This window comes from Scyliorhinus canicula, chromosome 17 (genome assembly GCF_902713615.1).
Source record: "Scyliorhinus canicula chromosome 17, sScyCan1.1, whole genome shotgun sequence".
Classification (NCBI taxonomy): Eukaryota; Metazoa; Chordata; class Chondrichthyes; order Carcharhiniformes; family Scyliorhinidae; genus Scyliorhinus; species Scyliorhinus canicula.
This window is the reverse complement of record NC_052162.1, coordinates 100,344,969-100,359,905: the sequence shown is the minus strand read 5'-3', so window position 1 is coordinate 100,359,905 and position 14,937 is coordinate 100,344,969. Positions and strand designations below refer to the sequence as shown.

The window sequence follows — 14,937 nt, the reverse complement described above, 5'->3', positions numbered from 1 at the left end:
CTCTCTCTCCCTCCCCTGAATGTGCTGACTCCCCCCCCCCCCCCCCCCCCCCTCTCCTGAAGGTGCTGACTCGCTCTCTCCCTCCCCTGAAGGTGCTGACTCTCTCTCCCTCCCCTGAAGGTGCTGACTCTCTCTCTCCCTCCCCTGAATGTGCTGACTCTCCCCCCCCCCCCCCCCTCTCCTGAAGGTGCTGACTCTCTCTCCCTCCCCGGAAGGTGCTGACTCTCTCTCCCTCCCCGGAAGGTGCTGACTCTCTCCCTCCCCTGAAGGTGCTGACTCGCTCTCTCCCTCCCCTGAAGGTGCTGACTCTCTCTCCCTCCCTTGAAGGTGCTGACTCTCTCTCCCTCCCCTGAAGATGCTGATTCTCTCTCTCCTTCCCCTGAAAGTGCTGACTCTCTCTCCCCCTCCCCTGAAGGTGCTGACTCTCTTCCCCCCTCCCCCCTCCCCTGAAGGTGCTGACTCTTTCTCCCCTGGAGGTGCTGACTCTCTCTCCCTCCCTTGAAGGTGCTGACTCTCTCTCCCTCCCTTGAAGGTGCTGACTCTCTCTCTCCCTCCCCTTGTGTTGCTCCTCGGGTCTTAATAAAGCTCGTAGTCTCAAATGTGGAGAAGATGCATTATTGTGAATTCGTTCTCTCTTCAGACCTTAACTTACGGCTACCTCAAATGCTGCCTGCTTGTGTCTGTGTCCTGCTACGAGTTCTGCCTTCCGTGAAGTGTCTCGTCACTTCCTGTCCCTGTGTATATATAGCTCTCCCGTGCTCCCTCTATTGCTTGCTCAGTTGTATTGCATCTACTCAGATCTGCAATCACTACATCCCCCCTTTTTTCTTTACATATTTTCTGTACATCGTTAAAGAAATTTGTACAAAACAGTTACTTATTATATGTGTATCTATACAAGTGATGGTTCTATTGCATATTTTACAAAGCCAATTTAAATTTATGAGTCCAATCTTAATAAAAACATTTATGAGTCCAAACTTGATGAATTTTGTTCAGAGTTTTTTCTTTTGTTGTTTTTGACGTGGTGATATTGATATTGCAACTCCGTTGTGACTGTTGTTGGTGTTCCTTGTTATTTTAAGTAACCAATACATCATCCCATGGTTTTTTGCATGGTCGAACCACTGATGTTGACTGACATGGACTTTTTTCTGTGCTTGTGGTATCGATTTATTATGTTATCTGCCTTGAAAGCTGGTGTGCTTGCTTGCATATCCGAATAACTCAGCCATGTCTGAGTAGTATTGTTCGAAAACCAAATCATCTTGGTTGGATTCATCTACCACGAGTAGATTCGTGTTGAGCTTTGCGACCGTGTCGCTGATGCTGTGATCAGCGTACCCGAATAACTCAGCCATGTCTGAGTAGTAATCTTCGAAAAACAAATCATCTTTTTTTGTTTTTGATTTCTTTTTGTTCTCTTCACTTTGGGTGGTGCAGACTGCTTTTTCCAGGGTGCTGTGCGAGTTGTTTTCAACTGCTGGTTTAAGTTCAGGCTCTCTCCCCCCTCCACTGAAGGTGCTGACTCTCTCTCCCTCCCCTGAAGGTGCTGCCTCTCTCTCCCCCTCCCCTGAAGGTGCTGCCTCTCTCTCCCCCTCCCCTGAAGGTGCTGCCTCTCTCCCCCCTCCCCTGAAGGTGCTGACTGTGGTGGTATGGATATGAGCACTGCCATTGGTGCAGAGTACTGGCTTCCCATTGGCTCTGGCTGGTCATGTGCCTCTCGTCCGATTGGTTGGGACTAGTCATGTGAATGCTCTCCAATTGGTCGAGAGGCAAGTAGGCCCCGCCTCTGAGGTGGGGTATAAGTACCCAGAGTTCCAGGCGGTCAGCCATTCTCTGTAGTCGATCACCGGGCTCACAACTAGCTGATTAAAGCCACAGTTCGGATCCTAAATGTGTCTTGAGTCGAATTGATGCCACATCACTGACTCTCTCCCCTCTCCCCTGAAGGTGCTGACTCTCTCTCCCCCCCTCCCCTGAAGGTGCTGACTCTCTCTCCCCCTCCCCTGAAGGTGCTGATTCTCTCTCCCTCCCCTGAAGGTGCTGACTCTCTCTCTCTCTCCCCTGAAGGTGCTGACTCTCTCTCTCTCTCTCTCCCCCTCCCCTGAAGGTGCTGACTCTCTCTATCCCTCCCCTGAAGGTGCTGATTCTCTCTCCCCCTCCCCTGAAGGTGCTGACTCTCTCTCCCCCTCCCCTGAAGGTGTTGACTCTCTCTCCCCTTCCCCTGAAGGTGCTGACTGTCTCTCTCTCCCCTGAAGGTGCTGACTCTCTCTCTCCCTCTCCTGAAGGTGCTGGCTCTCTCTCCCCCCTCCCCTGAAGGTGCTGACTCTCTCTCTCCCTCTCCTGAAAGTGCTGGCTCTCTCCCTCCCTCCCCTGAAGGTGCTGACTCTCTCTCCCCCCTCCCCTGAAGCTGCTGACTCTCTCCCCCTCTCCTGAAGGTGCTGACTGTCTCTCCCCCCTCCCCTGAAGGTTCTGACTCTCTCCCCCCCCCCTCCCCCGACGGTGCTGACTCTCTCCCTCCCTCCCCTGAAGATGCTGACTCTCTCTCTCCCTCCCCTGACGGTGCTGACTCTCTCTCTCTCCCCCCGCCCCCTGAAGGTGCTGACTCTCTCTCCCTCCCCTGAAGGTGCTGACTCTCTCTCCCTCCCCTGAAGGTGCTGACTCTCTCCCCCTCCCCTGAAGGTGCTGACTCTCTCTCCCCCCCTCCCCTGAAGGTGCTGACTCTCTCCCTCCCCTGAAGGTGCTGACTCTCTCTCTCCCTCCCCTGAAGGTGCTGATTCTCTCTCCCTCCCCTGAAGGTGCTGACTCTCTCTCCCCCCCTCCCCTGAAGGTGCTGACTATCTCCCCCCTCCCCTGAAGGTGCTGACTCTCTCTCTCTCCCCTGAAGGTGCTGACTCTCTCTCTCCCTCTCCTGAAGGTGCTGGCTCTCTCCCTCCCTCCCCTGAAGGTGCTGACTCTCTCTCCCCCCTCCCCTGAAGGTGCTGACTCTCTCCCCCTCTCCTGAAGGTGCTGACTCTCTCCCCCTCTCCTGAAGGTGCTGACTCTCTCTCCCCCTCTCCTGAAGGTGCTGACTGTCTCTCCCCCCTCCCCTGAAGGTTCTGACTCTCTCCCCCCCCCTCCCCCGACGGTGCTGACTCTCTCCCTCCCTCCCCTGAAGATGCTGACTCTCTCTCTCCCTCCCCTGACGGTGCTGACTCTCTCCCTCCCTCCCTTGAAGTTGCTGACTCTCTCTCCCCCCTCCCCTGAAGGTGCTGGGTCTCTCTCTCTCCCTCCCCTGAAGGTGCTGACTCTCTCTCTCCCTCCCCTGACGGTGATGACTCTCTCTCCCTCCCCTGGTGTTGACTCTCTCTCCCTCCCCTGACGGTGCTGACTCTCTCTCTCCCTCCCCTGAAGGTGCTGACTCTCCCTCCCTCCCCTGAAGGTGCTGACTCTCCCTCCCTCCCCTGAAGGTGCTGACTCTCTCCCCCCCTCCCCTGAAGGTGCTGACTCTCTCCCTCCCTCCCCTGAAGGTGCTGACTCTCTCTCTCTCTCTCCCCCTCCCCTGCTGATTCTGTTCACCTCAAAATTTACTTTGTCTGCTACCTTTCCTCTTGGCCTCCTACCAGTATTGCTTCATACATGCCATTATTTTTGTAAAACACATACATTTGGTAAGTTGCACCCATCCATTTACCTTTAAAGATTTTCTTTCCCTCCAGCAACTTGTCAAGCCAGTAAGATTAATCTATATCTTAACTTCAATGGGGTAGTTGCCATGGAGCAAAAGGTATCTTACTTTTTATTTACCTGACTACAAGATTTAGTATTTCTACACAAATATATAATAAGGTCATAAGTAAAAATTAAGGAGAACGGATAGGGAACTGACTTGGGGAAAGTGCAAAACCTTTGGTCGATAATGGAGGTGAATTTGCTAACAGTGATGAATTCAGAGACGTGCCAGAATGTGAATATCGTAATGAATACAACAGCTGAGGGTCATTTTAACAAAGGTCTTTGTGAAAGGAATCATGCCGTGATTGATGAAACAATGTGTAAAATTTTGGCTGATGGATCAGAATTAAATTGATTATCAGCCGAGCATGGGCAGTTCAGGGAAATAATTCTCTTCAGATGGCTGGAGGATATCAACGTTACCGACTAATCCCAAATTGCCTTCTGCTCTTTGTGATAATCCTCCTGTTCCAGTGCATACTACAATTGATGCAACATTTTATGAACGTTTAAATGCTTTGCAAGTAGCAAAACAACTTTTTATTCAAGGCTGAAATATCAGGGAATCATAGAACTCTGAGACATTGTTTAAGAGACTGGAGAGAGTTATTGGGTCAGAGACGTCTACACCAAGCTCACAAGGCTCATCATGTCTGCACCAGTCAAAAACAACCACCTAACTATTCTAATCCCATTTTCCAGCACTTGACCGTGTAAGCCCTGGGATCACAAGTGCGCATCTAAATACTTCTTAAATGGATGTCTATATAGAGGAGGTTAAGGCCCCACTCCCAGTTCCCCCAGCCAAGTACTCGAGAAACCCAGTGGTAGTGGCCACAGTAAGGACCTGGAACCAGGTCAGGCACCCCCTTAATTTTGGTGCAATGACCACTATTGGCCCCCATCTGCAACAACCATAAATGAATTCCGGTGACATTAGATGCCTCCTTTGAGCCTAATGCAGCTAAGGATGATGCCACAGGTCATGCCTGACCAGAACACACATGAGCAGGTTCTTCCCAAAGGTGGAAGGTAGGCCCGGCCAACCACACCCACATGCTCTGGGCCTGCCCCAAGCTTGTCGGGTACTGGACCTCCTTTTTTGAAGCCATGTCCAGGGTTGCGGGTGAGGGTGGAGCCATGCCCGATGGTGGCAGTCTTCGGGATGTCCGAGCCTTTGCCTCCCTGATCACCTGCTGGAGACACCTGCTCGGCTGGAGATCAGCAGCACCACACATGGCCACAGACTGGCTCTCTGATTTGGTGGAGTTCCTAAAATTGGAGAAAATAACATTTGCCATCAGACGATCAGATACTTGGAAGCAATCCACCAGCCTCTTGGGGATGGGACCGAGCTAGACAGGGGGAAAGAAGGGGGAAAAGAAGGTAGAGGGGAGGGGGGAGGGAGAGAACATAGAACAGTACAGCACAGAACAGGCCCTCGATGTTGTGCCGAGCAATGATCACCCTACTCAAACCTACGTATCCACCCTAAACCCGTAACCCAACAACCTCCCCTTAACCTTACTTTTTAGGACACTACGGGCAATTTAGCATGGCCAATCCACCTAACCCGCACATCTTTGGACTGTGGGAGGAAACCGGAGCACCCGGAGGAAACCCACGCACACACGGGGAGGACGTGCAGACTCCGCACAGACAGTGACCCAGCCAGGAACCGAACCTGGGACCCTGGAGCTGTGAAGCATTTATGCTAACCACCATGCTACCTTGCTGCCGATGTATGTATCCAAGTACGGCTGGACATCCTATGCAGAACCAAGGCTAGTGGCTAAAAACGAACCCTCTGGAAACCTGATATTATATTCAGGAAGGACCAGAAAATAGCAGAAAATAGGGGGAGAGAAGGGAGAAGGGAAGCCAACACCCAGAGGGAATTGAAAAGCAATTACAGAGCGGTCAAAGGGTACTGAGGGAGGCAAATAACCCAGTGATGCTACCAAGGCAACTAACAGGTTGCACCTCAAGACCTCAAACACACCCCTGGTATGTTTTAATACCATGGGAAACATCTATATAGTTAATAATACACCTGTTATTTTGGCCAATTCACTGTTAATATGCCTCATGTTTATGTATGTTTCCTGTGCGTTCTTACCTTTTCTTTTTTGTTATAAATAAAAATGAAAATCATTAAAAAGTATATTAAATACTTCTTAAATGTTACTAGGGTCTCTGCCTCCATCACCCTTTCAGGCAGCGAATTTTGAACTCCCATCCTCTGGGTAAAAGACGTTTTTCCTCGCATTCTCTCTAAACCTCCTGCCCCCGACCTTAAATCTATTCTGCCAGTCATTGATCCCTCCATCAACAGGAAAAGTTTATTCCTGTCTACTCTATCTGTGCCCCTCAGAATTTTATATATCTCTATCATGTCCTCTCCAGCCTCCTCTGTTCCAAGGAAAAGAATCCAACTCCATCATAACTAACACACTTCAGCCCAGGCAACATCCTGGTAACTCTCCTCTGCACCCTTTCCGGAGCTATCACATCCCTCCTATAATGTGGATTCCAGAACTGCACACAATACTCTAGCTGTGGCCTAACCAACTTTTTATCCAGTTCCAGCATAACCCCCCCGCTCTTAAACTCTACCCCTCGGCTAACAAAGGCAAGTATACCATATTCCTCCTTAACCACTGTATCCACCTGCTCTGCTACCTTAAAGGACCGGGGTACATGCACGCCAAGGCCCCTCTGATCAAAGAACGAAGAAAATTACAGCACAGGAAGAGGCCCTTCAGCCCTCCACGCCTGTACCGGTCATGATGCCAACCTTGGCCAAAACCCTCAACACTTCCTTATGCCGTATCCCGCTATACCCGCCCTATCAATGGCTTTGTCAGGATGCCTTTTGAACACCAGCAAGAACCTTGGGTGCTTCCCAGGATCCTGCCTTTTAAAAGATATTCCCTTTCCTTCTTTGTCCTTCCCAACTGCATCAACTCACGATTATCCGGACTGAATTCTATTTGCACTAATCAGCCAAAGAATCATGAAATCATAGAATTTACAGTGCTGAAGGAGGCCATTCGACCCATCGAGTCTGCACTGGCACTTGGAAATAGAACCCTACTCAAGCCCATGCCTCCACCCAATCTCCATAACCCAGTAACCCCTCTTAACCTTTTGGGACATTATGGGACAATTTATCATGGCCAATCCACCTAACTTGCACATCTTTGGACTATGGGAGGAAACCAGAGCACCCGGTATAAATCTACGCAGACACGGGGAGAACGTGCAGACTCCGCACAGTGACCCAAGCCGCCAATCAAACCTGGATCCCTGGAGCTGTTACATACCACCCCACCAATTTTCATATCATCCGTGAACATACTGATTAATCCTGCTCCATTCATATGCAAATCATTTATATAAACCACAAACAGAAAGGGCTCCAAAACTGATCCCTGCGGGACCCCACTAGAACGAGGCTTTCAGTCAGAAAAACACCCCTCGACCATCACCTTCTGCTTGATGCCACTCAGCCAATTTTGGATCCAATTTGCCAAATCTCCTTGCATCCCATGGGGAACCTCATCAAAAATCATGCTGATGTCTAAGTAGACTATGTCAAATACACGTCCCTCATCTACATGCCTCTTCAAAATGCAATCAAGTTGATCAGAGATGACCTCTCCTAAATTATGCTGATTGTTCTTGATTATTCCATGCTTCTCCAAAGACAGATTAATTATGTTTCTCTTGCTTCCAATAGTTAGACTGATTGGTCTGTAGCTACTGGTTTATCCCTTCCTCCCTTTTTTAATAATGGTACCACATTGGTCATCCTCCAGTCCTCTGGCATCTCTCCTATGGCCAGAGAGGAATTAAAAATTATTTCCAGCACCCCTGCTATTTCCTCCCTGCCCGCACTGAATAGCCTGGCATACATTTCACCTGGTCCCTGGGGTTTGTTTATTTTAAGCCTGCCAGATCATTCAGAACCTCCTCTCTGTGTATGTTAATCTTTTTAATTTTATTACAGTCCTTCTCCCTGATTTTGATACCCACACTGCCCCTCTCATGAGTGTACACAGACACAAATTTAGTACTCTACCAATGTCCTCCAGCTCCACACACGATTTACCACTGTGGTCCTTGATGGGCCCTACTCTTTCCCTAGTTATCCTTTCACCCTGAATGTAATTGTAACGCAATTTAGGATTTTTCTTTAATTTGCCTGTCGGTCTCCTTTCACGTCCCCTTTTTGTTCTCCTAATTTCCTTTTTGCACACTCTAGGGATTCTGCTGTTTTTAGCCTTCGATACTTACCATCAGCCCTCCTTTTCCACCTGATTCAATGCTGTATATCCCTCGATATCTAGGGTTAATTGGGTTTGTAGGTCCCACCCTTTTTCTGGATTGGAAAATGTGGTTCCGTACTCTACCTTTTTCTGGCACGGTGGCACAGGTTTAACGCTGCTGCGCCAGAGCGCCTGGGACCCGGGTTCAATTCCAGCCTCGGGTCACTGCCTGTGCGGAGTTTGCACTTTCTCCCCGTGTCTGCGTGGATTTCCTCCGGGTGCTCTGGTTTCCTCCCACAGTCCAAAGAAGTAGGTGGTTAGGTGGATTGGCCATGCTAAATTGTCCCTTGATGTGCAGGTTAAGTGGGTTTATGGGGTTACAGGGCTAGGGTGGCCAAGTGGGCCCAGATAGGGGGCCCTTTCAGAGGTTTAGTACAGACTCAAAGGGCTGAACAGCCTCCTTCCAAACTGTAGGAATTCTATGGTTCCTTCTTGAGTGCGTCCCACAGTTCTGGCACAGGTTTGTATAGGCCTCAAAAATAATTCTTTTGAAACTGGGCAGTTTTCATAAATGTTCAAATGTTCAATATAGCGGGTGGCGCAGTGGTTAGCACTGCTGCCTCACCGCGCCGAGGATCTGGGTTTGATCCTGACCCTGGGCCACTGTCTGCGGGGTGTTTGCACATTCTCCCTGTGTCTGCGTGTGTCTTACCCCCACAACCCAAAGATGTGAAGGGTAGGTCGATTGGCCACGCTAAATTGCCATTAATTGGAAATTGGAAAAAAAATGTTCATTACAGGAGGTATACTAGAAGGTGATGGTCGTAGGGAGTGTATTGCAGTCAATGAGGAGTCCCGAAAAGATGAGTCAAAAGTAGTTTATTTCCGACCTTACAGCTAGGAAACACAGCAACTAAGCAACACCCCAAATCTCAGCCTTGACCATCCAGAGATGTTGGCTCCTTCTGGGCCGGCTTTTATTAACCAGCCCGCTGTTGAGTCTCTGTTCCTCAGCGGAGCAGCTCGTACTCCAGGAGCCCCATGGGGAGATCAATCGGGTCATCCCCGTGGGCCTCGTGGGGGCTATCACAGAGTGGAAAGGCCTGCTAAGGTAATAGGTAAGACAGCTCCTACCAAATACACTAATCAAACAGTCAAATTTCACTTCTCATGATTAATCACAATTACTTATAAAATCACACATGTTGAGCCATTGAGAGGAGTAACAAGGGGCGCAATTCTCCGCTCTCACGAAAATTCAGAGAATAGCGGGCGGCGTAAATTTTACGGACACGCTGGTCCGACGCCCTCCCACTATTCTCCCCCCCGCCCCCCCCCCCCCCCCCCCACGCCCGCGTCCCGACACGAATCGCTGCCCGCCGTTTTTTTACGGCGAGCAGCGATTCTCTCCTGGCCGATGGGCCGATTTCCAAGGCCTTTACGGCCGTTTTTACAAGCGTAAAACACACCTGCTCTGACCATTCGTAAAAACGGCCGTAAAGTCCCGTTCTCGGGAACCATGGCACCGATTGGCACGGCCGTACTTACCCCGATTGGTACTTACCCCGCGCACTCTTTCTCCCTCCGCCTCCCCGATGGATCTTGGGCGCGATTCTCCCGAGTTACGAAAACTCGGGAAGCTGGCGTCAAAAACGGGCGCGTTTGACGCCAGCCTCCGCTCCCCCGACCGGGAACCGATTCAGCTCCCCGGTCGGGGCTAGCATCGTGCGGCCGTGAACTCCGGCATCGCGGGCTTAACGAATTTCGTTAAGCCCGCTAGCCAGAGTTAGCGATGGCTGACGCGTCAGATGACGTCAGCCGCGCATGCGCCGATTGGACGACTCCAACCCGCGTATGCGTGGATGATGTCATCGCGCTTGTGCGTGAAACCCGCGCATGCGCGGGCCGTTATGCCCCGCAGAAGCCCCGCGGATGGATCCATCGGGGCGGCGGAGGGAGAAAGAGTGCGCGGGGTAAGTACCCGCTGACCACGATCGGTGCCCACCGATCGCGGGCCCATGGCACCCTTGGCACGGCCGTGCCAATCGGTGCCATGGTTCCCGAGAACGGGACTTTACGGCCGTTTTTACGAACGGTCAGAGCAGGTGTGTTTTACGCTTGCAAAACGGCCGTAAAGGCCTTGGAAATCGGCCCATCGGCCAGGATAGAATCGCTGCTCGCCGTAAAATAACGGCGGGCAGCGATTCGTGTCGGGAGGCTGGCGTGGGGGGGGGGAGAATAGCGGGAGGGTGTCGGACCAGCGTGTCTGTAAAAATTTACGCCGCCCGCTATTCTCCGAATTTTCGTGAGAGCGGAGAATTGCACCCCTTGTATCTCATACACTGGTTTATTTGGGGATGGAGGGCTGCAGGAATAGAATATGGAAAATCAAGGGCAGGATAGTAGTGATGTGGATGCTCATGACAGAGCTATCACACCCAGAGGGTGTACCTGTGGGAGATATATATATATATATATATATGTTCCAGAGGTGTCTAATGAATGAAATGAAAAATGAAATGAAAATTGCTTATTGTCACGAGTAGGCTTCAGTGAAGTTACTGTGAAAAGCCCCTAGTCGCCACATTCCGGCGCCTGTCCGGGGAGGCTGGTACGGGAATCGAACCGTGCTGCTGGCCTGCTTGGTCTGCTTTAAAAGCCAGCGATTTAGCTCAGTGAGCTAAACCAGCCCCTGGGATGCAGGGATACAGCAATTGCTGGACCTGCAGGAAAAATTACTGGAATGTTTAAATCTTAAAATCCCTACAATGCAGAAGAAGGCCATTCTGTCCATCCAGTCTGCACCAGTCCTCTGAAAGAGCACCCTACTTGGGCCCACACCCCATAACCGAACCTAACCTTTGGACACTAAGGGAAAATTTAGCATGGCCCATCCACCTAACCTGCACAACTTTGGATTTGGCTGACTCTTAGAACAAAGGACAAAGAACAATACAGCATAAGAACAGGCCCTTCGGCCCTCCAAGCCTGTACCTGTCATGATACCAACCTTTGCCAAAACCCTTAACACTACCTTGTGCCATATCCCTCAATACCGATCCTATGTCGGTGAAATGTCTTTTGAACGCCGTTAATGTATCTGCTTCCATAATCACCCGACAACTCGTTTCAGGCACTCACCACCCTCTGTGTAAAAAAACCTGGCTCACACATCTCCTCTCAACCTTGCCCCTCAGACCTTAAACCTAAGCGCACTGGTGACTGACCCCTCCACCCTGGGAAAAGTGCCTGCCCATCCACTCTATCCAATGCCCTCATAATCTTGTAGACCTCTATCAGGTCTCCCCTCAGCCTCCGTCTTTCTAGCGAAAACAGTCCGAGTCTATTCAGCCTCTCTGCATAGTTAACAGCCTCCAGACCAGGCAACATCCTGATAAACCTCCTCTGCACCCTCTCCAAAGCCTCCACATCATAAAACAGAAGGAGGCCATTTGGCCCATTGAGTCTGCACCGACCCACTTAAGCCACTGCCACCCTATCCCCGAAACCCAATAACCTCTCCTAACCTTTTTTGGATACTAAGGGCAAATAAGCATGGCCAATCCACCTAACCTGCACGTCTTTGGATTGTGGGAGAAACCGGAGAACCCGGAGGAAACCCACGCAGACACGGGGAGAATGTGCAGACTCCATTCAGACAGTGACCGAGTGGGGAATCAAACCTGGGACCCTGCGCTGTGAGGCCACAGTGCTAGCCACTTGTGCTCCTGTGCTGCCCACTATGCTACCATGCTTCCCACAACAGCCTTCTGGTAGTGCGGCGACCAGAATTATGCGCAATATTCCAAGTGTGGCCTTACCAAGGTTCTATACAACTGTCGCATGACCTGCCAGTCTTTATACTCGATGTCCTATCCAATGAAGGCAAGCATTCCATATTCTTTCTTGACTACCTTGTTCACTTGTGTTGCCACCTTCAAAGATCTGGACCTGCAGGCCCAAATCTCTCCGACTTTCTATATTCCTAAGAGTTTTGCCATTTACGGTATATTTCCCCTCTGTGTTAGACCTACCAAAATGCATTACCACACATTTGTCCGGATTGAACTCCATTTGCCATTTCTCTGCCCAAGTCTCCAATCTATCTATGTCCTGCTGTATCTTCTGACAATCCTCAACACTATCTGCCACTCTCAACACAATCTGCCTACTTGGTTGAATGTTCAAGATAATAGTAAAGATGTGAAATTCACGGACAAGAGGAAGGGGGCGAAAGAATGCAGTGCGCAGGTACTAATAGTGATGTCCAAAGGTGATAAATGATCAGCTTCAATCGGGAAAGATCAGCAGTAGTGGTCCTGAAGGACACAAAAATACAAGCAGCAACCACAGGATCGGCCCATGAAATAAAGCCCACAGGAAAGGCTCATTTCAGAAGCTGAAGTCTCTATGACCATAAAGTTTTGATGGCTCTGCTAAGCTTGAGAACAAATGAATAAGAGGCAAATAAAGGGAATTCAATATTATAGAATCCCTACAGTGCGGAAGGAGGACATTCTATCCATTGAGTCTGCACCGAACCTCCGGAAGACCACCGTACCTAAGCCCACTCCCCTGCCCTATCCCCGCAACTCAGCATGGCTGAGTTGACTTCCAAAATCATGTAAAACTTTGAAATTGAATGGTAGTTAAGTCTGCATTTCTTCCTAGAACAGGTTGTGTGTGTCACTTTGCTGTAGGGATAGTGATTCAGGATGGAGCCTTGGGTAGGTGGTTCTTTCGTTTCTTGTATCCATGTATGTTTCTACTGACAGAAGCAGGTAGTTCATTTTGGAAACAGATATCGGTAGTTGTAGCTTTGTTTTGGCGAGAATGCATCTCACTAGGTTGAGAGAGGCAACAGAATGTGGTAGCCTCATGGATCTGCATTTCAAGCAGAGAAAATACTAGCTTCACCATTCACACGTGGACTGGAGATGGGGCTGCATCTCTGTTTGGAAAACTCAGTGAAGGAAAAACAGCTCTAATTTACAACTGTAGAAGAAATCTACAGCAGCCCTCATTGAGACTTGTGGCAGAAAGTGGTGAGCAGAGTTAGTTTGGGAAGCTTCAGGAAGTAGAAGCCTGTAGCTAATTCTAAACTCCCCCCCTCTATACCTAGGGGCACTGAGGCCAATTCCACCAACAGTCCGGGCTGTGATTGGTTAACCCGGCACCCAATGGTTTAGGGTGGCATGGTGGCACAGTGGCTAGCACTGCTGCCTCATGGCACCGAGGATCCGGGTCACTCTTTGCATATTCTCCCCGTGACTGCGTGGGTCTCATCCCCACAACACAAAAAGATGTGCAGGGTAGTGGATTGGCTACGCTAAATTTCCCCTTAATTGAAAAAAATAATTGGGTACTCTAAATTTATCAAACAAAAGGAAGACAGGTCGCGATCTGATGGGAACCCGAACAAAAATCTATGGCATTCACAGTTGTTAAGAGTACCATGACCTAAAAAATAATTGAATGACCTCAGTGTCTTGGCTGAAATACTAAGGGGAGTTAAAGTAAATTCTGGAGGCACTATGGCACTGCTTTGAGTTGGTCTCAGAGAAAGTGGATGAACCTTCAACATTGTGTAATTAAGGAAATTCTTGGGTGGGGAGGGGAAAATTAAAAAATAGAATATGAATTTCTATCATAAACCTTTATAAGCTAGACTTTTAAGTTGGTGCTTGCTTTGTGTCCCTTCGAGTCTTGCTCAGAGTCTCTTTATATCGGCAATAAAATTTGTTTTCATTCAAAAAAAGAAGGGAGGTTGAGGGGATATTCAATTGACATGTATAAGTTATGAGTGCGCTCAGATGGAGTGGATAAGAATTACCTAAAAAGCACTTGAATATGGCCATGACTTGCCATGACTTTTCAAATTGGTAACTGTTTATTTCCTTTGCTATGTCTGCAGGCTGACAATAAATGCAGAGTGTCCAATGCACCTGGAGGACTTCCCCATGGATACACACGCATGCCCACTGAAATTCGGCAGTTGTAAGTCCGGGTTGTCAAATGGTCCATCAATTCAATTATAGTTCAATCTGGGGTTTAACGTATTTGCTGCCCGGAAACTGGTTAGCATAACAGGGTCACCACAAATCCCTCCTGATACAAAGATTCCACCAAATTCCCAATATTGGTTGAGCGGGAAATCCTGGAATAAATGTCCTACTGTTTGTTCCTATTTTTCTAACTTGGAAGAGTGGGTTGGATGTCGCATGCCATGCAGTCTGCAAAAGCCAGGATTATGAGATATAATTTTGTCAGCACTGGGAGGGGGTAGCTGCAGTCCCTATTTTACCTCTATCGTCCAGGGAAACACAGTTACCTGTCAGGTTATGCACATACTCATGAAATTGGTGAATTATTTTAACAGATGCCTATACGAAGTCCGAGGTGTTATATGTCTGGACTCATGGGAAAGCAAGATCGGTGGTTGTTGCTGAGGATGGATCTCGATTGAATCAATATGATCTGTTGGGACAGACTGTTGGAACAGAGGTTATTCAATCAAACACAGGTGGGTAATTAAGGCTAGTGTATAACATATATTCTCGAGGAAAGATTAAGGAAGAGTAGGCAAATAAACATATCATCGGACAGGTTCAACATGACAATGCAATTCTTTACATTAACACATTCCAACTGCGGCCACACAACCTCAATACTTTTCTGCACAATTAAAGGCTGGACTGGACTGAACAGTGAGAATCACCGCTCTAAGGGTCCTTCCTGTTTGTTCCTGTTTATCCTCTGCTTATTCCCTTATTTTACCACTGTATTATTTTTGCCATTGCATTTTTGATCCATGGGTGATTTATGGACATGCGTCTTTAAGCCAGCCTGCCATTTTCATTCATGCAGAAGGAAGCCGCGACCTGTGCCTTTAATTCAAGGAGAGCATTTCAGCAGCAGGAGTTCTGTGATGACTCAATTTAATTGATTT

At 49.1% G+C, this 14,937-nt stretch overlaps 1 protein-coding gene across 3 annotated transcripts in view; it reads left to right on the top strand.

The window, feature by feature from the left end:
- Positions 1-14,937, top strand: part of LOC119952139 (gamma-aminobutyric acid receptor subunit alpha-3-like) — a 514,541-nt gene that overhangs the window by 437,573 nt on the left and 62,031 nt on the right. For all 3 annotated transcript variants that reach the window (XM_038775725.1, XM_038775723.1, XM_038775726.1), the window contains 2 exons: positions 13,903-13,985; positions 14,368-14,511. In XM_038775725.1, the coding sequence (XP_038631653.1) occupies positions 13,903-13,985; positions 14,368-14,511 (227 nt within the window). The remainder of the gene's footprint in view (positions 1-13,902; positions 13,986-14,367; positions 14,512-14,937) is intronic.